The 24,469-nt window shown below is 45.4% G+C and overlaps 1 protein-coding gene across 7 annotated transcripts in view; it reads left to right on the forward strand.

Moving 5' to 3' along the window:
* The window catches only part of MAPKAP1 (MAPK associated protein 1), a 260,508-nt gene that overhangs the window by 151,230 nt on the left and 84,809 nt on the right, over positions 1–24,469 (forward strand). For all 7 annotated transcript variants that reach the window (XM_055143452.1, XM_055143447.1, XM_055143457.1 and 4 more), the window contains 2 exons: positions 15–191; positions 17,451–17,560. In XM_055143452.1, coding sequence (XP_054999427.1) covers positions 15–191; positions 17,451–17,560 — 287 coding nt within the window. The remainder of the gene's footprint in view (positions 1–14; positions 192–17,450; positions 17,561–24,469) is intronic.

Here is a 24,469-nt window from a genome sequence, read left to right on the forward strand (position 1 = left end):
GGTTTTCCTTTCAGTGACAATGTGAGTGCCTACTGCCTGCACATTGCCGAGGATGATGGCGAGGTTGACACAGACTTCCCCCCGCTGGATTCCAACGAGCCCATTCATAAGTTCGGCTTCAATACTTTGGCCTTGGTTGAAAAGTATTCATCTTCTTGTCTGATCCCCAAAGAATCCCTCTTCGTTCGAATGTGAGTATTGTTTCCTTTATTCTGTCATATGTCTCATCTCTACCTTCTCATATTTTGGATTCGATAAGGTTTTGTCTGTAGCACAGGTGCTTGGTATTCATATGACTTCCAGATAGATGTTGGAGTTAATATTTACATTGTATTTTATGTGTCTACACCTAGATTCACTGCAGACTGCTTTGCAGTAGCAAACTGTATTGGATATATTCTATCTGTGAACCATGCCTCTGGACATACTAGGGCATTTTGGAACCTTTGAAGCCTAAGTTATTGGTCTCTCATTCTTCAGGGGATCCAAACTAAATAAAAACATGCACCAAAACTCTTTTCTTTAGTGCCTTATACTTTTTCCTTTTATCTCCAACTTTATTCAGGTTCAATCTGGTTGTTCCACTCAGTTGCCTGCCTTCAATAGGAACTTTTCAGGAGCCAGCAAGATAGTTCAGGGGTTGCCTTGCACTAGCCCAACCCTGATTTGCTCCCTGACTCCTCAGGTGGTCCCCAGAGCCCCGCCAGAAGTATCCCCTTAAGCACAGAGCAGGAGTAAGCCCAGAGCACTGCCAGGTATGGCCCCCAAATTAAAAGAACAACTAAATACATTTGTCACTGTCACTGTCATCCCGTTGCTCATTGATTTATTTGCTGGAGCGGGCATCAGTAACATCTCCGTTGTGAGACATGTTCCTGTTTTTGGCATATCCAATACACCACAGGTAGCTTGCCAGGATCAGCCGTGCGGGCAGATACTCTCAGTAGCTTGCTGGGCTCTAAAAATTAATGATAAAAGAATCCCTGTTATATTTAAGAAGTCACCAGTTACTGGTATCAGTAATGTGCATGGCTTTATTATTGCAGTTAGTAACCATTAGGTCCACTGTGTCACAGTGGCTTCTGAGACCTCATTCCCAAATAGCTGTCAGTGGAAACGACATTTGAGAAGTCTGCTGCCATAGCCAGGAGCCTGTGCGGCGTTCCCCGGGTTTCTGCTCCTCACAGACCTACCACGCGTTGTCCACTGTACGCACATGAGGCATGCTAACTACTGGGAATGGGTCTGCAGCAGTGTAACCGTGCTTTCTGTCCGTTTGCATCTGCGGAGCCCCTTAGTTTCAGCCACAGGCCCCAGGACTTGGGGAGACACGCAGCATTTTCCAGGAGAGCCCTCTCTCTGCCATCTCCTGGGAACAATAGCGATCGCTCTGGCACCCCCTGCTGACGGTAACCAGCAAGTTCACACTCCAAAGGGATTGTCGCCAAGACTTGCTGGCTCTGAATCACACTGCCTTTGTCTTAGCTTTTTACTAAGTGTAGGATTAGGCTTCCTGTGATAGAGAAGGATTTGGGATCTTTCTCTCTTTGTACAAAAAATGAATGCCTGAGTGTCCGCAGGTTAGCTTGGGGTGGCTTCTTAAGCTTTCATAATTTTCTTTTCATCCTGCTGTGAGGTGATGTTTTGTAGATGGAACAAGTGAATATTTCCCTTCTTTCTACATTGGAGAGGCACTGCAACAACCACCTTAAAGAGTATTTAAAATGATTCGAAAGTTGTCTAGGGATTCCTCTATCTTAATTTTCATTTTCATAAAATCATTTCCATGTGTAGCATGCAAAAAATGTATTATTTTTATTGAACGCTATATGCTGATATGTTCATATCTGTTCCTACTTACGGCAGTCCATATTTATTATGTGTCATGGCTGTAGATACTCAACCTCTGCTCTGTTCTCCCAGCTCTCTCTCTACACGCGAGACAGTTGGGAAACAAATCATTCAGATGCGCTGAGCCATACAGTAGAAACTATGCAGGGAGCGGTGGAATCCTAGCCCAGGACAGGGAGATTATTTCTTTGTTCGTGTTTCATAAGTGGATCCTTGATAAGCTTTGTCTATACTCCTTTATTTCTGCTTAATTGCTCCTTAGGCTAGTATCTCGTGAGTGACTGTTGGTCAGAGTAGAAACATCTGTAGGCCTGTGGGCACTTGTTTAATATCAGTAACATCAGCGTGCAGCCTTTGGGAAGATTGCCCCTGTGCAGTGCTCCCAAAAGATTTCATAAAACTATCTTTTTCAGGGGCTGGAGCAATAGCACAGCGGGTAGGGCATTTGCCTTGCACGCGGCCGACCCAGATTCGATTCCCAGCATCCCATATGGTTCCCTGAGCACCGCCAGAGGTAATTCCTGAGTGCAGAGCCAGGAATAACCCCTGTACATCACCGGGTGTGACCCAAAAAGCAAAAAAGAAAAATTAAAAAACTATCTTTTTCAGTTTTAGCCTCACAAGGTATCATTAGAAGATCTTCCTTTCTTTCTTTTTATTTTAAAAGAATACAGTATTTGTATAGGAAAACATCCTATAATTGATGTTTTCTGGGGCTGGAAAGATAGTCTAGCAGGTAAGGCACTTGCCTTGCATGTGGCCCCAAAACATATACAAAATATATAAACAAAAAGTATATATATACAAAAACATGTTGTGTATATATAGTTTCTACATACATCTTTATTTAGGAGTTTGTGACTTGGTAGTATACAACTTTTATTTTGATTTGATTTTTAATTTCGGCGCCAGACCTGACAATGTTCAGAGGCTACTCCTGGCTCGATGCTCGGGGAATCTCTTACAGCAGTACTCAAGGAACCCCATGGTGCTGAGAATCGAACCCAGGCCTCCTGCATGCAAAACATGCATCTCTCAACCTTGCAGCACATAATACTTTACTTTAAGATTAGTAAAATATGATTATAGTAGTGTTTTAAACAAAGATCTTTCATGAAACAAATTTTTTCATTGGTGATATTTGATAAAGTGATAGGAAGTAGACAGCCCTCCCTGGGGTACAGGGACAGTCCCCGACCCCCAGGGTACAGGGACAGCCCTTCCCAGAAGAAACATCCATGGCCCATGGTGCCGTGCGCAAACCCCTCGTTTGCAAGAACAAGAAGAGGGAGGCAGAGTGAGGGCTGCTTTACCCTAAATACTCCTTTTTCCTGAATTGCTCTTACCTCTGTGTTCACCCACACATACATGCACACATACGCCACCCAGTCAATCCCCTTTCTATTTTAAAGTTCAAGAGAATTTTATTTGACGTGTCTGGAACATTTCTGAAAGCACAGGGAAAGTAGCATCTTTAAGTGAGCATGTCGGACAAAAACGTGTGACAACTTTTGTTTTCTTTTCTCAGTTGTCTGAGGAAGTGGTGCAGATCACTGATCGTTCACTCCATGTGTGTTTACTCTATTCAGAAACCTCCCGTTTGCTTCTCTGGTCTTATTCAAAATTGGTAAAACCTCTTTTGTGAATGCAGGATAGAGAAGCCTTCAGGAGATTCTAAAGATATGTTCAAGATTTCGGCGGGGGAGAGTGTGAGGGAGTCAAAGAGGTAGTCAGCAAGCTCAGTATTAGAGGCCCAGGTTCCACCTCCAGCGCCACGGGTTCCTGAGCACAGTCCCTGAGCACCAGCAGGTATGGTGCAAAACTCCATATCTACTAATTAAAAATCCAAAGCTTTAGAGAGGGCAATCTCAGCAAAGTAAGTAAAAATAACTTCTTCCCCCCCCCCCCCCTTGCCTCTTCCTCTTTTCCTCAGGGGAGTTGCTGGGCTGAATTGGGAAGAAGAGTTAGGTTGACAGCAGGGAGTGAATTACTATTTACTAATTAAGGGCCAGCTAAGTATGTGTTCTCTCACTTCATCTGAAAATAGTTCTGTTTTTATTATGACAGTTTAAAAATCTGGAAATGAAGGATGATAAGCCTCGCTCTCAGGCTTGGGTTTGATGCCCGCCTGACCTGGCAGTTGGCCTGACCCTCGCAGGGTGTCGGAGTGGGCTAGGGGGGTGAGGGAAGTAGTGGCCTCTGTGGCCAGCTGGGTGTAGCCCTGACCTTGCCCTTGGCAGTGAGCGGATCACATATAAATTATTGAACTCTGCGATGGCATGAGTAAATGAAGGTAGTAATGATACTCCAGACAGCCGTTGTGAGAATGCATTGGCTAGTGTATGTAAAGAACTTAGAACAATTCCTGGTCTAAATTTTTTTTTAATTTTTTTTCTTTTGGGGAAGATCAAGGGGCATATCCCATGGTATACCCGTTGGTACTCAGGGCTGACTCCTGGCTCTGCGCTCAGGAGTCAGCCCTGGCAGGCTCAGGGGACTGTATGGGGTGCTGGGGATCAAACCTGGCTGACCCAGCAAGGCTAATGCTCTCCCCACTGTGCTACCTCTCCGACGTCCGTAAAGTCCTTTTAACAGAGAGGACAGGCTTATTTATTCATGACCCTTGGGCCAGCACAGGCTTTGTAGCGAGGGAGCAGGGACTCTTCAGCTGTCCCGACTGCATGGTAGAACCTCCGCCACGCTCAGTGCCACCTGCCTCCCTTTCTCTGAGCCGTTACTCTTTTGTCCAGCCATGTCCCTACCTTTTGACTATGTCAGCGCCCCAGTGGCCAGGCTAAGGCCCTCACGTGAACCTTCAGTCAGGAGGCGCTGACAGCACATCATCATCCTTCCCTGCTCCAAATGGGGGGGCCCAGGCTTCAGACGGAGGCACCCCTGGGTTCAGATGTCAACTCCCCTGATTACTGACTAGCTATGGTAGTCTCAGTTTCTTCATCTGTTACATGAGGATAATAACAGCTACCTTATAGAGTCATTGGTGGTGAATTTTCTTACTATACAGATCTTCTTTAAAGGAAAATTGATTGTCCTAAAGCATCAATTAATGTTGCTTAACTACATACAGATATTAAGTTCTGGCTGTGAGTTCCATATTTTCATGCAACCTGAATAAAATTGTGAGTTAAATATAAATAAAACATTAATAAAATATACATTAGCATCATTAATGCAACAGATGATGTTTTGCAGAAATTAAATTGCTGACGTTGTGTTTATTGGGTGTTAAATGTTTTACTTGTCAACTTGAGTCTTTTAATATGAAACAGCAGATTGCTGTACTATTATTTGTCTTTTTTAAACCCTGAATATAAAGGCCAGAGAGATAGTGTGGCAGGTAGTGAGCTTTCCTTGCACAAAGCCAGTCTAGTTTTAATCACCCTATACTGCCAGGGGTGATTCCTGAGCACAGAGACAGGAATAAGCCCTGAGCACTGCCAGGTATCACACAAAAATGAAACAAAACCAAAAAAGTCAAATATATTTTTAACTTTCAATTCATCATTTGAATTAGCCAATTGATTTGTAATGCGTGTCTCCCTATTTTAAAATACTATTGACAAGAAGAGTGAAGAGCGGCTCTGCTAGGTTGACCAAGTGCCAATTTAACAGGCACTTTTCCTGTTTCAAAATGAAAGTCATATTCAGGAGTCTATCAGTCCAGAGTGAGCAAGAATTAATATACAAGCCCCCAAATCTCACTCGAATCTCCCACACGTTCACTAAGTTTTTCTGTAGAGGACCAGATAGTAAATCTTTCGTACGTGTGGGTAATATAGTTCCTGTAGCTCAGTTCTGCTCAGACGGCAGGAAAATAGTCTGAATAATGTACAGACGGGCCTATCTGACTTGTCAACTTTTTCTCATACTTTCTTCCAACTGTCTTAGTAAGTTGATTTCTTGCTCATAACTGTCTGATTCTGGATCAGATTAGGATCAGATGTCACTCTTCTGTGTCTCCTCCTAGCAGGGACTCAGGGCCACCCAAGTGGGTGGAGAATAGAGGACTTGAAGACTGGGGTGGCTCCATCTGGAGCGAAGCTCTTCCTTCTGCAAGTCAAGTCACAGTGTCCTCTGTGTGTGTGGAAGCATCAGCATCTCTCAGGATGACCACTTGCTAGTGACTCACAGAAGCAATAGCTGGTTATAGACAGACCCATAGTTACATGAATTTCATTTCACTATACAATGAACTAGTACATAGTTAACTGTATTTTATGTTTATATGATACTTATTTTTACATGTGGTGTGTATATTTAGGTATAGGTATGTATGTATATAAATGATTTACACTGAATTAAATTAGTTTGGTTCTTTGGGTCCAACCCTCCCCCCCACCCAGCAATCCTCAGGGGAGAGGTTACTCCTGGTTCTGCACTCAGGAATCACCCCCAGTAGTGCCCAAAGGACCATATGGGATTCTTTGTTCACTCTGAGTCTATCAGTGGGACATTTTAAAATTCTGAAATATAACATATAAGTTCATTTATTGACCTTAGATTTCCCTTGAACCTTAGGTAGGAAATGCTTCTATGAAGAAATTAACTTAGATTGTGAGATATAGAAAGCTTTATGCTTAAATTTTTTTTTTTCTTTTTGGGTCACACCCGGCAATGCACAGGGGTTACTCCTGGCTTTGCACTCAGGAATTACTCCTAGCAGTGCTCAGGGGACCATATGGGATGCTGGGATTCGAACCCGGGTTGGCCGCGTGCAAGGCAAACATCCTACCCGCTATGCTATCGCTCCAGCCCCTATGCTTAAAAAAATTTTTCCAGAGATTTATCATCTAAAGAAATTATACTAAGATGCATGTGGGGTTTGACCTACCTTTAAGTTATTTTTGTGTGTGTGACACAATTAGTAAATGCCCAGTATAAATAAAGTAAAACTTTTTCCATACAAAAGAAAATTTTTCATTTCCTTTTTGGACCATCATGCAGAGATAGTGACATTATATCGTTATGTACATTTGAAAAGAGAGCTCGTTCACTTAAGTGAATCCCTAATGGAAGGTGTTCTGTGTAAAGAATGTAGAGCTTGGAAACCTTTTGATATCTTACTGAATCAGTCTGTACCAGCCTTCCCTTCCAGGATTCTTAGACCTAAGGAAAATTCCTGGAAATAGAGTTGTTCAGGGAAGGAAAATTAATTATTCTCACTTATTGCAAATTAGTAGCCTGCTGATGTAAACTGCCTCTTTTACCAGCTCACAAGTGGATTTCTAAGATATCCATTGTCCTTGATTGATTTTAGACAGAGGAGATGTACATACACAGGAATTCCTACCTTGCTGTCTACTGCTTGCAAGCGATTCTGAGCCTTAGCACTGATGTTATTTGGATATCAGGAATGGGAGGAGGCTGAGAGGCATGGAGATTGGGGTTGGTTTCCAAAACTAGATAAAGAGCTGGGTCTTCGCTGCTTCCCAGTCTCTAGACAGGGATTTCTGGCCTAGCCAAGGCCTTCTGTTTCTGTCGATACAGAAGAATAAGGGAACGAGATCTCAGAGTCGACAGGAGAGAAATCTGCTGTGTGTATCCACTCCCCCCCCCCCCCAGTACAGGACTGATTTAATCAGAATTGGAGAAACTGAATTATGCTTAAAAACAACATTGACATGGAGGCAGAGACAGGGTCTGGGGTTAAAGGGCACTTATCTTCATGCAGCCGACCCTTGTTCTACCCCCAGTGGTCCTGGCACATTACAGGGTACAGTGTGGGAGGCCTCTGGGCAACACAGGCTCGGATCCTTATCATGAACTATTGGCCCATTTGGCTGAGTATAGCAGGGCACCCTCTTACCCTCCTCCTCCGGAAAAAAAAAAAAGGCGGTTACAGAAGTAACTATGGCAGCATTGTTATTACCTGTGTTGGCATTAATGTTTTATATTGTGATCCTACTCTGTGGGAAGGAAAGTCAAAACCAATACAATGAACAGAATTTTCCTCGATCAGAAGTCAGTTAAACTGCCCTCCTCTGCCTCTGTCTTATTTAAAGATGTCTGCCACAGAAGGCGGGCATGGGAAAGGAACCTTTCTAATCAGGAACTGCAGGGCAGGAAAGTACAGGACAATTAGTTTTGCCGGCTGGGACGGGAAGCAGTGGTGAGGGTGATGGGCAGTGTGACCCAGAGGGCTCCAGAGACGGCTGTGGCTGCTCTTGGCTCTGATAAGGAACGAAGGTAAATACCTTTTACACTCATTGCTTTTTACTGTCCGAGGCTTTTGCAAAAGAGTAGCAGACATTTTATTATTTAAAAAACAATTTTTTTTTTTTTTTTTTTTTTTTTTTTGCTTTTTGGGTCACACCTGGCGATGCACAGGGGTTACTCCTGGCTCTGCACTCAGGAATTACCCCTGGCCGTGCTCAGGGGACCATATGGGATGCTGGGATTTGAACCCGGGTCGGCCGCGTGCAAGGCAAACGCCCTACCCGCTGTGCTATCGCTCCAGCCCCAACAATTTTTTTAATGAATCACCATGAGGTTCAGTTACAGACTTAAAAGCTTTCGTGCTTACCTTTCAGTCATACAATGTTCGAGTACCCATCCCTCCACCAGTGCTCATTTTCCACCACCAATGGTCCCAGCATTCCCTTTTGCTCGCTCTCTCTCCTTATGGCGGTTGTGGTTTGCAATAGAGGTATTGAGTGGCCATCATTCAGTCTATAGTCTACTTTCAGCACATATCTCCCATCCCAAGCGGGCCCTCTGAGCACCCTTTACTTGGTGGTCCCTTCTCTGTCTGAGCTGCCCTCTCCCCCAGCATGTGAGGCCGGTTTCTAGGCCATGGGGCCATCCTCTTGGTACTCATCTCTGCTATTCTTGGGTGTAAGTCTCCCATTCAGTAGCAGACATTTTAAAGGGGGGTCGGGGCAGTGCACTGAAGAGAGAGCTCACGGGCTGAGCATGTACGGAACATGCTTTGTATGGGGGAGGCCTGGGTTCCACCCATGGTACCACTTGGACAGTACCCAGCACTGAGCTGGGGATAGCCCTGAGCACCACTGGATGTGGCCCCAAAACAAAACAAAGACTATAAGGTAGACATCCTTGTTGCTGTGGTTGTGTTTTTATATGGGGGAGGGGGGACAGAGGGGTGTCCAAACCTGGTGATGCTCAGGGGGTTCCCCTGGCTCTGCACTCAGGAATTATTCCTGGCGAGCTTGGGCACCGTATTGGATGCCAGGGATCAAACCCAGGTCAGCCACATGCAAGGCAAGTGCCCGGCCTGCTGTACTCTGGCTCCAGCCCCGGAAACAGAGACGTTCTTGATGAGATCACTGAAGCATAACCCAGCGACTGTACCTTTAGAAAAAGATGTTACCAGTTTGAAACTTTTCCTACTCCTAAGGGATAATGTGCTCTGGAGAGCGTGGGAGAGAAGCACAAGAAGGAAGTGAGCATTGCTGCACGCTCCGTCTCGAGCTCGAAGCCGTTGCCTCATCTGGTCGTTCAGACCACTGACATTTGTGCTGTGGAAGCGGGGCTCGGGACCAGCTACTCGCCCGGCGTAATGGGGGTTGGCGACAGAGCTAAAATGGGGTGAGGAACGGAATACGTATTCATTCCTCTGTCCTATTAGCCAGGCCTAGCCACATGGGTATAAATTATTCTCGCTATTTACTGTTTGCACAACTCATAGAGGACCAACTGTGTGTTGTTTCTTGTCATTCTGTTGTATTAGCAAACATTTTCATTGTCCAGATTGTCCTCGGGTACAGAAACGTAGCATATGCAGCCTGTTTAATTTTGTATTTGTAAATCTGACTTGATTTCCTTTTTGGCAACAGCTATCTAGAGAAGAGAGTTTTCTTTTTGTCTGTTTAAAATGACAGAAATATGTGGAGCAAATAATAAAGATGGAAAGCATGAATTATGAACTTCCAAGAATTTAAAAGTTAGACAAACTGAATGTCTATGTTTTGCTCCCTACACTATCTGTTGAAATTATGCCTGGGTATACTTTGTTCCTCCAAGAAAGGGTGCACGCCAGATAACCATCAGCTTCCCCGGGAATCCAGAAATTATCCCAGCTCATTGCTTTAGTTGCTATGTATCTTAAAAGTTTCAAACTAATATGATTTGTTTTGTGACTCACCCCCTTTGGCCATGTTTAGTTCCTGTGTCTCATTTTGATTTCCTCTGTTCTCCCCTCAGCTTATGTTAGAGTCTGTCAGCTGCTGCTATGTACATGTCAGGCTAGTGACTTGTAATGTTTATTAATACAGTGTCAGTCTCGCCGTTGAAAAAAACTGTGATGCTTCTCAGAAGGTTGCGATAGAACGAAGCATTTGATTTCCAGATCCTGTCTGCAGTGCATGGTGAATACATTCTCAGATGTTATGCAGTTCACTGACCTGACAGTTATGGAACCCCGCCTGGGACCCCATTTCAGCAGGACATGTTTGAACAGAAACAGTTTGCAAAACTTTACACACTTAAACTCCTGCCAAGGCAAACTGTTAGCCACTTGAGTTTGTTATAAATACCCAGTGGCAGTGGTTGGAAGTAGCCCACGGTGTGTTTTATATTCTGAACTGAATGTGAATGTCTTTGCGGTTATACAGAGTAGTAAATAATTGAGTTTGATTAGGGAGAGGGACCTCATTATCCCCCACCTGTGCCCAGCTGGAAGGGGAGGGTCGAAATGAAGCCATTAGCTGTCTCTCTTACTGGCATCTCAAAGAGCTCAAATACATCTGTGTCTTATTTTCTTTTCTGGCACAATCAGTCGAGCAAGCTAAGCAGGCATGACCGGATTTGGCAAGTCCCAAGGACTCTGGCAAAGATACACAAGGAGAAGGCGGAGGGCAGTCATTTTGGCTTCTCGCTGCCCATTAGTCTAGCGAGTTATGTTTTTGGAAAATGTCTGTTTTGAAAAAGAGTTCTGTGTCCAATGTCAGACATTGCATACTCGCACAATATACTTTGATCTTTTAAAAAAAAGAATTTTTTTTTTTCGGTCAGGGCAAGGGGAAACAAAATGTGACATTCACACCAGTGTAAACTCTTTTTATGGATGAAGTAATACCCAAAGGACTTGCTTTGAAGCAGGCGTGCTGTGGTTGCTAGAAGGTTTTCTCTTACTCGTTGAGTTTCATTTTCTACCTTGAGGCGCTCGAGCATGAACATGCCTGGAATTGGCGCCCGGCAGATTGGGAGTCGGGAGTGTGTCCTCGTCACTACCTGGGGCCAGTCAGGGCTGGAGAATCCAGTGCTGCTCTTGGCAGCCGTTTCCTGCTCCGACTGAGACTGAACTCATGAAGCCACGGCATTCTTCAAATTGCTTTTGAAAAGGGATTTTGTCGGCCAGACAGTCCTCTCTCTTTCGTTTCCCTGCTCCCCAGGGACTGGGGATGGGGATGTCTCCCCAAGCAGTGTTCGGAGGGACCAGACACGAGTTCTGGCAATACTTCATCCAGTACTGCCCGTGCCCAGCGGTGCTGAGGGCCTGTCCTGCTACCCAGGTGGTGCCCCAGGGACCATGCAGTGCTGGAAATGGAACTGCTCCAGCCCCTCAGGCTAATTCCCCAGGCCCCAGGTGGCTCATTCTTAAAGGTTGGGATATTCATAATCAAACTGAATTTGTTTAAAGTTAAAGCTGAGTCTTTTTTCTTTTTATAATTTTATTTTTTTTGTAATGGATCTCTGTGAGGTGCATTTACAGACTTACAAACTTTCGTGGTTATGTTTCAGTTATACAATGTTCTGTACCCATCCCTCCACAGTGCCCATTCTCCACCACCAGTGATCCCAGTGTGCCTCCCCACCCCGCCCCGCTCCTGTGGTAGGGCATACCCTTTTGCTCTCTCTCTCATTTTGGTTGTTGTGGTTTGAAGCTGAGTCTTTTCCATGGAGTATTCGGTGGTTTCAATCTAGGGGATATGCTCTCTGGAAGTTTCTTCTTCCCGAATCCCCATGATTCCCTTCCACCTATAGAGCAGTTAGAAACAGGCTCTGAAATTTTACTGACTGGGGGCTCCAGTCCTGGCTCCTCCGATTATTAGCCTTGAGATTCCAGACAACTGTCCTAGTCTTGCTGTGCCTCAGTTTCCTCTACTCTAAATGGACTGGTAATAGCACCTATCTTTAAGGATGAACAATAAAATACTCAATAAATGGTGAGTATTGTCACCATCTTATCATTCTATGCCACTTCTTTGTCCACAGGAAAAAGCCCTTTGCCATTGTGACATACTAACTGTTGCTCATGAAGCATTTTCTCTCCGGCAGGTGGGGATATTGAGCCCTCGCAGCTGTTCACAGCCTTCAGAACAGGTGCTGTCCCCACTCTGTAGATGAGAAGACTGGTGGTTAGAGACTGTCATTTGCTCCAGGAAGGCACAGCTGAGAGTCCAGAACTCATTCTGGAACTTGCTCTTCTCTCCTGCCTTCTGGCGTCACACTATTTTCCTGAGCCTGGAATAACTATGTTTTGAGCCATTTCCACTGAAGTTTCCCAGTCTGAGGAACTTCCCAGAACCCATCTGCCTACTTATTTGAGTGGAATCCTCTGTGTTTCGGCAGTATGACTGTAATTGTTTGTTTCTGTCTTTCCTCTAAGCTGTGCCATCTGTTTTCGGGACCATATTGCTGATCTCTGAGTCCAGAGAATTGGGCCATCAGTAGATGAGAGGCCTCAGGACTTGGGTTTCTGTGGAATGGGTGTACTAACAGCACTTATCTTAGGACTGGGTGCACCAGTACAAATTTTAAATATCAACCCAGCTCCTCAAACACAGTATTCAATACTTAGTAGTTGGTGCTATTGTGATTATTTGGTATGGTGCAGATCAGAAACCTCTTCAGGAAAGAGAGAGGAAAAGTGCCTGCCATAGAGGCGGGCTGGTGCTGGGAGGGAAACTGGGGACATTGGTGATGGGAAATGTACACTGCTGAAGGAACAGGTATTGGAACATTGTATGACTGAAACCCAATCATGAACAGCCGTGTAACTGTGTACCTAATGGCAATTCAATTTAAAGGAAGGGAGGGAGGGAAGGAAGAGGGGAAGGGAAAAAGAAAGCTCTTAAATACTTAGAAGAGGTGTGAAACTGTGCCCTGAGAATGCACGATCATGTCAACCCCAAACTTATTTGGCCTACCACCCCCATTTTAAGAAAAAAAAACATTACTTAGTGCATCTTGGAAGCCCACCCTCATTAAGGAGACATCCAAGCCGCCCCCAGTTGCACACAGAGCCCCCGGCTGCTCTCCCAGCATGCCGGCTTCCCAGGAACAATACTGCCCGCTGCCCGAAGCACTGATGTCAGCTAATGTGATCACGAAAAAAATTTTGGAAGGAAGGAAGGGAGGGAAGGAAGGCAGGAAGGAAGGCAGGAAGCAAGGAAGGAAGCAAGCAAGCTCACTCTCAAGTCTCATTTTATGGTGTTTGACCTCTGTTATCCCGGCCCAGAGTCATGGAGGGGAGCCGGGCTGGGACATGTGCCTTGCTCGCCCCTTCCCAGTCCCAGAGAGAAAGGCTTGGCAGCAGAGCCCGGCGCACTCACCTTTGCGCCTCAGAGGGCTGCTGGGCCAGAGGCTGCGTGCACACGGCGCCGAGGGTTGGCCCGTCTTGCCCATCAACGCCGTGCGCTGGGCTCCGTTCCCCAAAGTCGGCGTCTCGGGCCTGGAGGGCAGGGGAGGAAGGTTCGCCGGGTCATAAACTGGGACAAGGGGGACTGTAACAGAAGTACTATTTGTAAACTTCTTTTACTGCTTGCCGGCCTTAGTGCCAGGTACTCGGCATTCAGTGTCTGGCACATCCCTCTGACAGTTCCGTAGGGGAGTGGCGTCCTCCCTCGTGGATGCACAGCTCAAGTGCCCACGTGTCAGGGCAGCCTTCGGGTGAGCCCAGGTTTGACCGGCAGGTCCTCACCTCCCAGCCCAGGCCTGAGCCTCCAGCATACTCCCAACGGGGCTTCTAGGTCAGTCCTGTCCTGCACAGACTCTGAGCTTTCTGGGCCTGGGCCACATCCCCTGTGACCCCAGTCACCTCCAGTGTAATTGTTAGTGGGGAAAACGCTCATTGGGTGAGGTTCGTGCTGGTATATAATCTTCCCTGTGGTAACAGAGTGGCTCTGGACCAGGCCATAGCTGAAACCCTCGAGTGACTTTTAACACGCCCAGATGTTCTTCAGTGGCTCCGAGGCCTGACAGGACCTAACTTGGAACTGAGCGAAGCACCCCGGCACATTCAGTCATTTCCCTGAAGTGGCGTTTCTTCCAGACCTCGCAGGGACCAGCCGCCTCTCCTCCGTGCTTTGGGAGGCCCCTACACAGGCAGGAAACAGCTGGCCGCCGACAGCAGGGAGAGGAGCAGTTTCTGAGTCGGGACTCGGTATTTGCAGCCCATTTGTCTGTGCACCAAGGCCGGTCACCCAGCGGAGGCCACAACTCAGAGACTGGCCGGACTAACCCCGTCCCTTGCCACAGCCAGCTTCTCCCCTAAGCGGCGTTGTTGTCCCGGGCTCGGACCCAGCGTCTGTTGCAGCAGTCGCTTGAAAAGATGTGTTTCAATAGGCTTTTCAGAAAGCTCAGAAGAAAGAAGTCCTGGATAGAAAGAAACAGGCATAAAAGCCGAACTGTTCGGAAGCCAAGTCGAAAACTGTGGTCGCAAGTCTCCATACCCCTTTATTAAGTGGGGGCAGAACTTACCAGTTGCACGTCGGCGGGTGCCGAGGCCCACACGTGCCCTGGGCTCTGTGCTGTAGAGCCATCTCGGCCCCGCAAGGGCGGTAGCCTCGGAGCCCCAGCCCACGGCGGCCTTTCCGTGGCGGGAGAGGCTGACCTGTGGAGACTGGCATCAGCCCGGGGGAGTGTGCGGCGCGGGCACGACCTCTTCCCGCTCTTAATGCGCCCGTTTTTACTGAAATGGAGCCCCAGAGGAAGATACGCACCCCCGTGAAGGCACATTCCGAGCGCCGCGCGCGCCCCTTCCCTGCACTGTTGTTTTCATTTTCCTCTCATGAACCTTGCTCCCCTGGCTTCAGCACGGAGGCTGTAAAGGAAGATGGAGAGCCGAGTTACCTCAGAATGATCACTATCGTTAACATTCACGGGTGGTTCACTTATCATTCCTGACTGCACAGACATGGCAGCCGCTCGGAAGCGTCCGCAGGTGTAGCACGGTGATACATATTACATTGTGCCACAATGGATTTATGTATTCTGTAACAAAAGAAAAGTGTAATGAAAAAATACAGAAGGTAATCCTTTATTCCTCCACCACACAATTTATCAGTAATGCCTGTGGATGATAAGTGCCAGGGATTTCCTCTGCTTGCTTTAACCTTGTCACCCAGGCACATTTTGGTAAAATGACAGAAAAATACAGACTAGGGATTTTCCTCTGTTCAAAAAGAAAGGAAAAAAAAATGTTTGGAAAGAACACTTTTAATTTATGGAAGTTAGTCCTTCCATCGGACTACCTTTTGAGCTTTCAGTCTGCCTTTGCCCCAGAAGATAAGCGTGTTGGTTTAGAATAGTGCTGTTAGCAGCAGACCAGAAGAGAATGGAAGCCAAGGAGAAGCAGCCTCGCCTCTGACTGAAAGCATGAGGTAGAACTCAGGACGGAAGTCGGCGAGATCCCGCCAGCACTAGCGTTCGAACCCCTCTTCTTCCCGTGCCCAGCATATCGTCCCAGATGGAGCACACTGACTTCCGAGGAGGAAGCAAGTCTGAACGCAGATGATTGGCATTTGTTCCAAACACACACTGGCCGAGCGCCAGAGCAAATACCCCCAAGTTTATAAATGCACTAGGCACTTTACATTTCAGTTCTCTTGCCAAAGTATCACTTACTGCATCGCTCCCTAAATATAGTTTTTTTTTTTAAAGAGCTATTTCTTATTTTTGCTTTGATCAGTAAAATAAACTTTTAAAGATTGTTCTGGGATGGGGTCCAGCTTCTGAGGTAAAGAATGGCCAGGACTCAGGCATGATTCAGTAACAGAGTGTTCAGGAAAATTAGCTTGACAGTTCTCAGGCCTGCTGTTCGATAGCAAGGACTTGACCAAGTTGAAATGGATGATCGTGCTGGCCAGGCCAGCGTCAGCCTTTGCTTTTTAACAAATGGAATGTCAGGGATTAAACAGCAAGCTTTACGAAGAGGTTGGGAGTGGCAATGTCTTTGTATTAGGGACGCAAATTGGGTCCTCGCTTTGGAGATCGGCCCCAGACCTCCTCAGTGCAAAGCCAGCCACCTGGTTGGTCCGTTCTAGATTTAAGGCCTCTGCCTAACCTGTCCTACCACTCGGAAGCCTTTCCAGGCCTTAGCTTGGGGCTTGGCTTTTCTTTCAGATTTCTTTGTCAGTGTGAAGTTCTGCCACGGATTTTGGCAGCGTTCCCCTTCGAGATTCTTGAGGGGAAATGGGAATGCAACCAAGCTCCTTGTGGCAATTCCCATGTTCCATAGTTGGAAACTTGGGTCCCATTTGTTACATGAGTTGCTTGGAACTGGCCGTTTTGTTCCAATGCCCAAGCACAGTGAGTTGTATTTGTGATACCTGTTATTGCAATTAAGAGTGTTAGTAAACTAGCTAGCCCTCATCCAGGGGTGGGCTTCTGTTTTTAGGGTACACTTTCCCTTCCTTGTTTTTTTCCTACCCACATGATTCTATTCCTCTACACTCCTAAGTTTGGTGTGGTTCGCAGGAAGTGGTATACTGCCCATGTTGTCTTGTATTCCTTTATGCTTCCCGTAGTATTCTTTTGGGTCTCCCAGGCGGTGCTCAGGCAGCCTCACTGTGGTCTGCAGGTCAGTGGTTACTGCAGCAATCACAGAATTCAGTTCTGCTATAGTTCCTCAGGGCCAGGGATAACCCTGAGGGTCCTCCAGGCTATCCCCGGCAGGCTCGGGAACCATCTGGTGTCGGGGATCAAACCTGGGTGGATCCCACGTAATACAGATTGATTTATCTTCTGGCCCGTTAAGAACCTTTTCTTTTCCTGTTCTAAAATGCTCTGGGTTCTCATGTCTCCACCACCATGCTGGGTTTTTTTTTTTTTCCGCCTCCAGGACTCCAGGAACTTTAATAGGACTGTCATATCTGCCTGCAGTGACATCTACTGACACAAGTCAGGCGTATCATTGTCAGTCCTTCCTGTAGGATTTGGCTGGGGAACCAGCACTCAGAGCTGATGGTACTAGTGGCCCACACAGAACAGTTCAGTTCTGTCCGAGATAACTGAGAAGCACCATCGCCAACTCTGCGCTCTTTCACTCGGACTGTTTTTGCCCGAGTGCTTCTTGCCCCCTACCTCCACCCCCACCCCCCACTATTAGAAGCAGTTCTATTTAACTACTTTTAAGTACTTGACATTTCTTTTTTTCCCTTTTGCTTTTTGGGCCACAGCTGGCAATGCTCAAGGGGTACTCCTGGTGCTCAGGCGACCATGTGGAATGCTGGAGATTGAACCAGGTAGAGCAACGCCCTACCTGCTATGCTCTATCTTTGGCCCCAGAACTTGACATTTCTATATACACTTACTAAACTTTCTTAAACACAGAAAAGACTACATAACACCCCTCTAGTTGAATATTGGTGATGATTTAATGTTTGTCTTTTATACAGAAATGCTGCTCATGGATTCTCCCTTATTCAGGTGGACAACACAAAGGTCACCATGAAAGAAATCTTGCTAAAGGCAGTGAAGAGAAGAAAAGGATCCCAGAAAATTTCAGGTGCGACATTTAAATTTATCTTGGAGACAATGCTTAATTCTTAAGAGAGAGATAGTGTGTGTAAGTGTGTGTGTGTGTGTGTGTGTGTGTGTGTGTGAGAGAGAGAGAGAGAGAGAGAGAGAGAGAGAGAGAGAGAGAGAGAGAGAAACTGGCTAAATTGTTTTATATTTTATTGCTATAGATCTGGTTAGCAGGTCTAGAGCGAAAAAAAGTGATATTTAAGCAGCCCCTGGGCCCAAGGAAGGGACTAGGTCAGTGACATATGTGAGAAGAATTTGTTCTTATCAGTTATGGAAGCTCTATCATTAATAATTTGTGATAGATTAATACAAAGCTACTTAAGCTAACTATTAGTTGGTGTAAATCTGTCTTGAAAATCAAATCAATCCTAAATTTGAAGCATTGCTTTTCATTTCAAGTTTTCACATAATCTTCCATGGGGAAAAATTTTTAGTTGCTAGTGTTTGGTATATGGAATAAAAGAGGGAAAACTCATCTTTACCAAAGAAGTTTTTTTAAAAAGTGAATCTCTTGATGTGTACAAATACCTGTTAATCTCTAATTCATTACCCAGCTTTATACAGAAAATAAGCTTTTGATAATAGCTGTGATATTTAAAGGATGTGAGGAAAAATACTACCAGCATTGAGAAATAATTATTTTTAAAAATAGCTCAAAGATTTGTCAGACCACAGACAACTTCAGTATAAATCACCCTATATGCCTTGTCATAGAGCTTTATAAATAAATGAGACTTATGAAACACCTTGGGTTTCATCTTTGGAAAGGAAAAAAAGCATTGCTTAGGTGGAAGAAAATAGTTTTGTGTTCTTTTTAAGGGGAGGCATATAATCTGTTCCAGATTTAATTAGCTATCTTCAGATGAGAGCTGAAGTTTTAATAAAAGTTAGAAGAGATAACACAGTGAAGGACACGGATGAGCTGTCTCAAGGCCATATTCCAGGGGAACGATAAGAGCTGTAAAAAATGGCAGAGGAGAGCAATTGAATGGAGCAATGAAAATCTGATTCTCATAAAAAAGAGAGAGAGAGGGAGATGCTGGTAGGGGCGGTTGTAGATGAGACCTGCTAGCGTCTGCAAGCAATTTGGATGCTTGCCAGGAGTCATTGTTCACCCTCGGCTGTGGCGGCTCCGTCCAGATGTGCCAACTGCACGTTTCGGCTTTTGCCAGCTGACTGCGCCGTTTGATAACCAGCTCTCTGGATGCCCATCACTGGCCGCAGAGATAGAATTAAATGATGATGATCTTCCCACAAGTTGGGAGAGGAAACAATGCATATAAATCTTGATTTCATCTCAGCATGAGAAGTCTTTATCCATCATCACTCATAATGAACAAGTCGTTAGCCGGGATGAATAGTGTTCTGGTTTTTCCAAACACCTCTTTTGTTCATTTTTTGGGTGACTTTTATCCATTGCATGGGGGTCAAACCTCTTTGCATTTAGGGGATGATTGAAGAGGCATAGCCTCCCTTCCCCGGGGAAGGTAGGTATTCAGGGGTTCCCAGTGCCAATCCAATAGCTTTGAAATGGCTTCACGTATTCAAGTTATTGAATCAGTATTTGTCTTCCCCTCGGATATTGTTTCTCTCTCTCTCTCTCTCGTGCTAGCTCTGATTTTTTAACATAATAGTGTATTTTTGTAACATAGTCATTATAGTCTAAGATTGTGTTATTCTGAATTGTCCAAGAGGAAGTAGCGCTCACTCTTTTATCCTTCCTAATAGAAATCCTGCTGTCACAGGTTCCGTAGACCATGAAACCTTTATGGACTTACCTGGTTACAGCTGAACCAGTGTCTCTCCCTCTGTTTGCAGCCCTCTCTGTCCAGTTACAGACCTATTTATCTGGGTCCCTCTCCAGCTCCCACACGAGCAGACACACCTTTGTGTGCACAGCCCTGGCATTGTGACCAATGTTTGCCACATCCGTGACCAAGAGTTAGAGCATGGTATCTAAAAGAAATGGTCATCTCCATTATTTATTCTTTTTCATGCAAGAGAAGCCAATTGATACAGATATGTTTACGTAAATTACTGCCCATTGTCTTAATCCAAAAAGCTTTTTAAAATAAGAAGCTCTTTCCATTGCTTTATTAGTCTGGTCTCATAAAATAGGAGGATCTTTGCTTTGGCAAAGATGTTTATTTCAGATTAGCATGGTAAAGGTCAAGTGTATTTTGTGGTTTAGAACTTTATATTCTGGAGCGGACCTGTTTGGAAGGGTGATTAATGAAAAGAGGAAAATCATGTCAGAAGGGGAGGCATAAGTACGCTTACTACCCCAAAAAAGGTCTTGTTGAGCCCAGAGTTATTTATGAAATACTTAGTTGCTCATTATGGCACATGAATTTAGTCGTGAACTTGAAGGCAGGAGACGCTAGATTGGAGACTGGCCCTGTTCCTTCGAAGTCTCTGCCGCAAGGAAGGGCCTGCCGGGCGCCGTTCCCAGGGCAGGATTAGACTGCCAGCCTCCCCGGGCATCACACCTGATGGAGTGCAGACACTTGTCTCTGCTGCACTAGCTCAACCTAAGTGAAGAGGAGAAACAGCACTTGCGATTGAGTTGGTGCCATGTGCAGTGGGACTTCTACGGTGTGTGTTTAGTAAAGGTTAGTTGTACTCGATATTTGATAAATGCGGCAATAGTCTGACAGTGAATTTCTGTCCCTTGCCCACAGACCTTTAACTTCTCTGACATTTTTTCTATACAACACTGTTGCTAATAATAATAGTAATAATAATAATAATAATAATAATAATAGTTTGAGGTAATAAGCTATTTCATTATTAAGGTGTGGCCTTAATGGCTGCCCTAGTATTTAAAAACTCTTACCGTTCTTTCTTGGTAAGGCTTTTGCTTCCCAAGTTCTATTTGCATAAAATCAGAAGGTGTTTGAGAAAAAAAAAAATCTTCTTTGTTTAGTAACTCAGCATTATCAAGAGAAGCCCTTAGGGCTTTAAAATATTTCTGCTTTTTGTGGCCAGAATATCATCATAGACACTTGAAATGGATCTAAAATTTTGACTTGCATTATTTGTAATTATTTCATCAAGTCATAACTATTTATGAACACGGCAGGGCTTTTTTCTATTAATATTCATGTACTGAACCATAGTAATCTTTTCACAGTATGTTCCAGTCAGTTCTCTGCTAAGGCCCATTTTTTAAAGCCCATTTTTTAAATGTCTCTTTCTAAGTTTCTCTCTGGCTTTTCATTTTATTACCGACCTACTTGACATTTGAAATCTACCTGCATTGGCAAAAAGTCCCCACTGTTTAAGAAAATTGTAAATGGAGAATCCAATTTTAGAAGAATTAGCTGAACCCTCTTTACTAATTTTAACAGTTGAGTGGGTGTGTTTTTTGGCATAATGAAGATTAGGTCCCTTGATTTAGCCAGTAAAGTATACGAACCTGCTATTTAGTGAGTAAAGACCTTAATTCTTCAAGGTCTCCTTTTGTCAAATGCATCCTTACAGTCAGTGACCTTGTGAGCTTATTAGTATTTCCCTTTTGCTTAAAAATACTTCAAAGTGGGTTGGGGGAGGGGGGCAGAGCAATAGTATACAGCTGATAGGGACTTGCCTTTCTCACAGATGACCCAGGTTCAATCCCTGGTGTCCCTGGTGGTTCAATTCCAGCTCTGCCAGAAGTGATCCCTGAGAACAGAGTCAGGAATAAGCCCTGAGCACTGCTGGGTGTGGCCACAAAACACAAAACAATAATTAATAAATATGCTTCAAACCAGCGTTACAGTACAATGAGGTACTTGTCTTACATGCGGCCAACCTGGGTTCAGTTCCTGGGAACGCATATGGTTGTCTGAGTCCTCCAGGAGTGGTCCCCGAGTGCAGTGTGTGCTCTCACTTCCTCCCCACCCTCCCCCACACACAAAATGCTCTTAACCACTAAGCTCTCCTGCCTCCTAAAAGAGGATGTTGAGTGTGAAGGGACACTGTTAAAAAATGGAGGCAGAGGCTGGAGCGATAGCACAGCCGGGAGGCGTTTGCCTTGCATGCGGCAGACCCGGGTTCGATTCTCAGCAGCCCATATGGTCCTCTGAGCAACGCCAGGAGTCATTCCTGAGTGCAGAGCCAGGAGTAACCTCTGTGCATTGCCAGGTGTGACCAAAAAAAAAAAATGGAGGCAGTTCCAATTTCATTTTTAACACTGACAACAAAAATTATAGGGACTTCCTGAGTACAAAAGAAAAGGCTTGTAAGTAGATTGACCAAGCAAAATAATTTTCTGCATTACTTTATTTTCATGTTGTTACTGTGAAGTGGAAGTATTTTTCTTGCTTTTGGGTTTTGGGCCATACCCAACCTAAACCCAGGTCGGCTGCTTGCAAGCCAAGTACCCTGTCCACTCTACTACCTCTCTGGCCCCTCTTGCTTAGTTTTGAAAGATTGAATTAAAAATATTTGACTTTTCCTTACTCTTATCAATTCTTTTGGGCTGGAGTGATAGCACAGCGGGTAGGGTGTTTGCCTTGCACACTGCCGACCCGGGTTCAATTCCTCCGCCTCTCTCGGAGAGCCCAGCAAGCTACTGAGAGTATCTTGCCTGCACAGCAGAGCCTGGCAAGCTCCCCGTGGCGTATTTGATATGCCAAAAACAGTAACAGCAAGTCTCACAATGGAGATGTTACTGGTGTCTGCTTGAGCAAATCAGTGAGCAACGGGATGACAGTGATTCAGTGATACTTATCTATTCTGATCTTTTAATATGAAAGATAAATGTTATTAGTCCCAGGATCCCTTTTAGTAGTTTCTCACAGTACTGCTAGTAAGATCCATAACATCCATGTCTACTTCTACCTTACACAATTTCACTTAGAATTTGAGAGAACAAACGTTAGCTTTGAGGTGTGAACTCTCTCTTAACATCTTCGTTGAGAGTCCAGACCACCTCAGTGCTCACCGGAAGACCCTGGAGTGTCTAGAGCCTGTGAATGTTCAGGGCTTCTGAAACATTCTTCCTCAAAGTACTGCTCGGAGCAAGAGAGCATGTACGCTGACCGCAGGGGGTTCCAGTTGTGATCTGAGGGACCACTAATAATGGTGACATTGTTGGATTCTCAAGTTGGTTCTTTAAAACACATGTCAGGGGCCAGAGTGATAGCACAGTGGAGAGGAGTGGAGAGGGCGTTTGCCTTGCACGCAGCCAACCTGGGTTTGATCCCCAGCATCCCATATGGTCCCCTGAGCACCGCCCAGGAGTCATTCCTGAGTGTACAGCCAGGAGTAACCCTGAGCATCATCGGGTCTGACCCAAACAATAGTAAATAAATAAATAAATAAATAAATAAATAAATAAATATGCATGTCAACTGTTAGTATCAATCACTGATATACTTGTAGTCGTGTGGCTTGTTCTGTGCTCCTGTATGGTTACATGCCGGGTGGAGGGGTGAGACAGATCAGGGGCTCTGACAGAAAAGGACCTCACTTTTCAGAGGAAGAACAAACAGAAGGTGTGAGAGGAAAAGAAGATGCCAAACGTGCCCTGCAACAGGTAGCATAGGTGGCGAGTCCTTCCTGAGAATGTGACACTTGGATTGTGGCCTTCACATTTAAGCTGGGCAGAATTGAGGTGGAGGGCAGTACAGTTCAGAGTAGGGGCTCTTAAAAATCTCACGACGTTTACTCATAAAATGAATATTTCTGATTACTTGGCAGTTCATTTTTTTTACATACACACCGCATCCCACTCCCAAAATGGAAGCAAAATTAACTTTTGAAATCTTCCCTGTGCTGGGGCTGGCTGGAGCGATAGCACAGCAGGTAGGGCGTTTGCCTTGCATGCAGCCCACCCAGGTTCAATTCCCAGCATCCCATATGGTTCCCCAAGCACCGCCAGGAGTCATTCCTGAGTGCATGATCCAGGAGTAACCCTTGTGCATCGCCGGGTGTGACCCAAAAAAGGAAAAAAAAATCTTCCCTGTGCTAATGCTTCACACCTTATTTATTACATATTCCTATCGATTTTTTTTTTTTGGTGGGAGGGGGAGTCTACACTTGGCATTGCTCAGAGGTTACTCCTGGCAGTACTCGGGGACTGGGGGACCGGGCAGGTCAGTTGCAGCTAAGGCAAATGTTCTACCTGCTGTACTATCACTCTGGTCCCACATAGTCCTATCAGTTTTTATCTCTAACATAGATCCTGTATCTCTTCAGTCTTTTCCATTTCGTTGGATGGGTTCAGACCACCCTGACTTCACTTGAACTATTGAGCTAGCACTTGGGCGAGTTCTTCTGCCTCCGCTCTTGGCCCCTGTCCGCCCGTTAAACCGCACAGCAGCCGGAGAGACCTTTTCAAACAGTGGCTTCCAACCTCTGGTCCAAGGATCGGTGCCAGCCTGCAGAAATGTCCTGCTGGTCTGTGGAAAATGTTATTGCCATTTAACGGACAGCAGATGTCAACTGCCAGTTCACAGATGTAAAAAGGTTGAAAACCACTGTTTTAAAGTATAAATCTCATCCTCTCTGATCTCCACCTTCTAAAATGACTTCTTGTTCATTCAGAATGAAATTCAAGCCTCTAACCAGTGTGAAATACCTTGAGGCCCCGGGAGGGAGTGGGGCCTGCCGGAATATGAACAGGTAGGAAGGAAAGACCTGGAAAGCATCGAAGGGCTGGTGGTTGGTAGCCCGGCCGAGAGGCCGAGAGGGCGGAGAAGTCTCAGCAGGCGGGTGGAGGGCCCACTTGGGCAATCGCGAACACCCTCAAGGGGCTTTATGGGTCAGGAGACGAGTTGGCCCTTCCCTGAAGAACTATTCCAGCAGGACCTAGATCCAGACACCGTTTCGTTTGACCTACACGGAGACCCTAAAATGCGGATTGTTGTTCCTGTCTCATAGTTGGAGACTCTAAAGGTGTCTA

Source organism: Sorex araneus, chromosome 1, assembly GCF_027595985.1.
Source record: "Sorex araneus isolate mSorAra2 chromosome 1, mSorAra2.pri, whole genome shotgun sequence".
Lineage (NCBI taxonomy): Eukaryota > Metazoa > Chordata > Mammalia > Eulipotyphla > Soricidae > Sorex > Sorex araneus.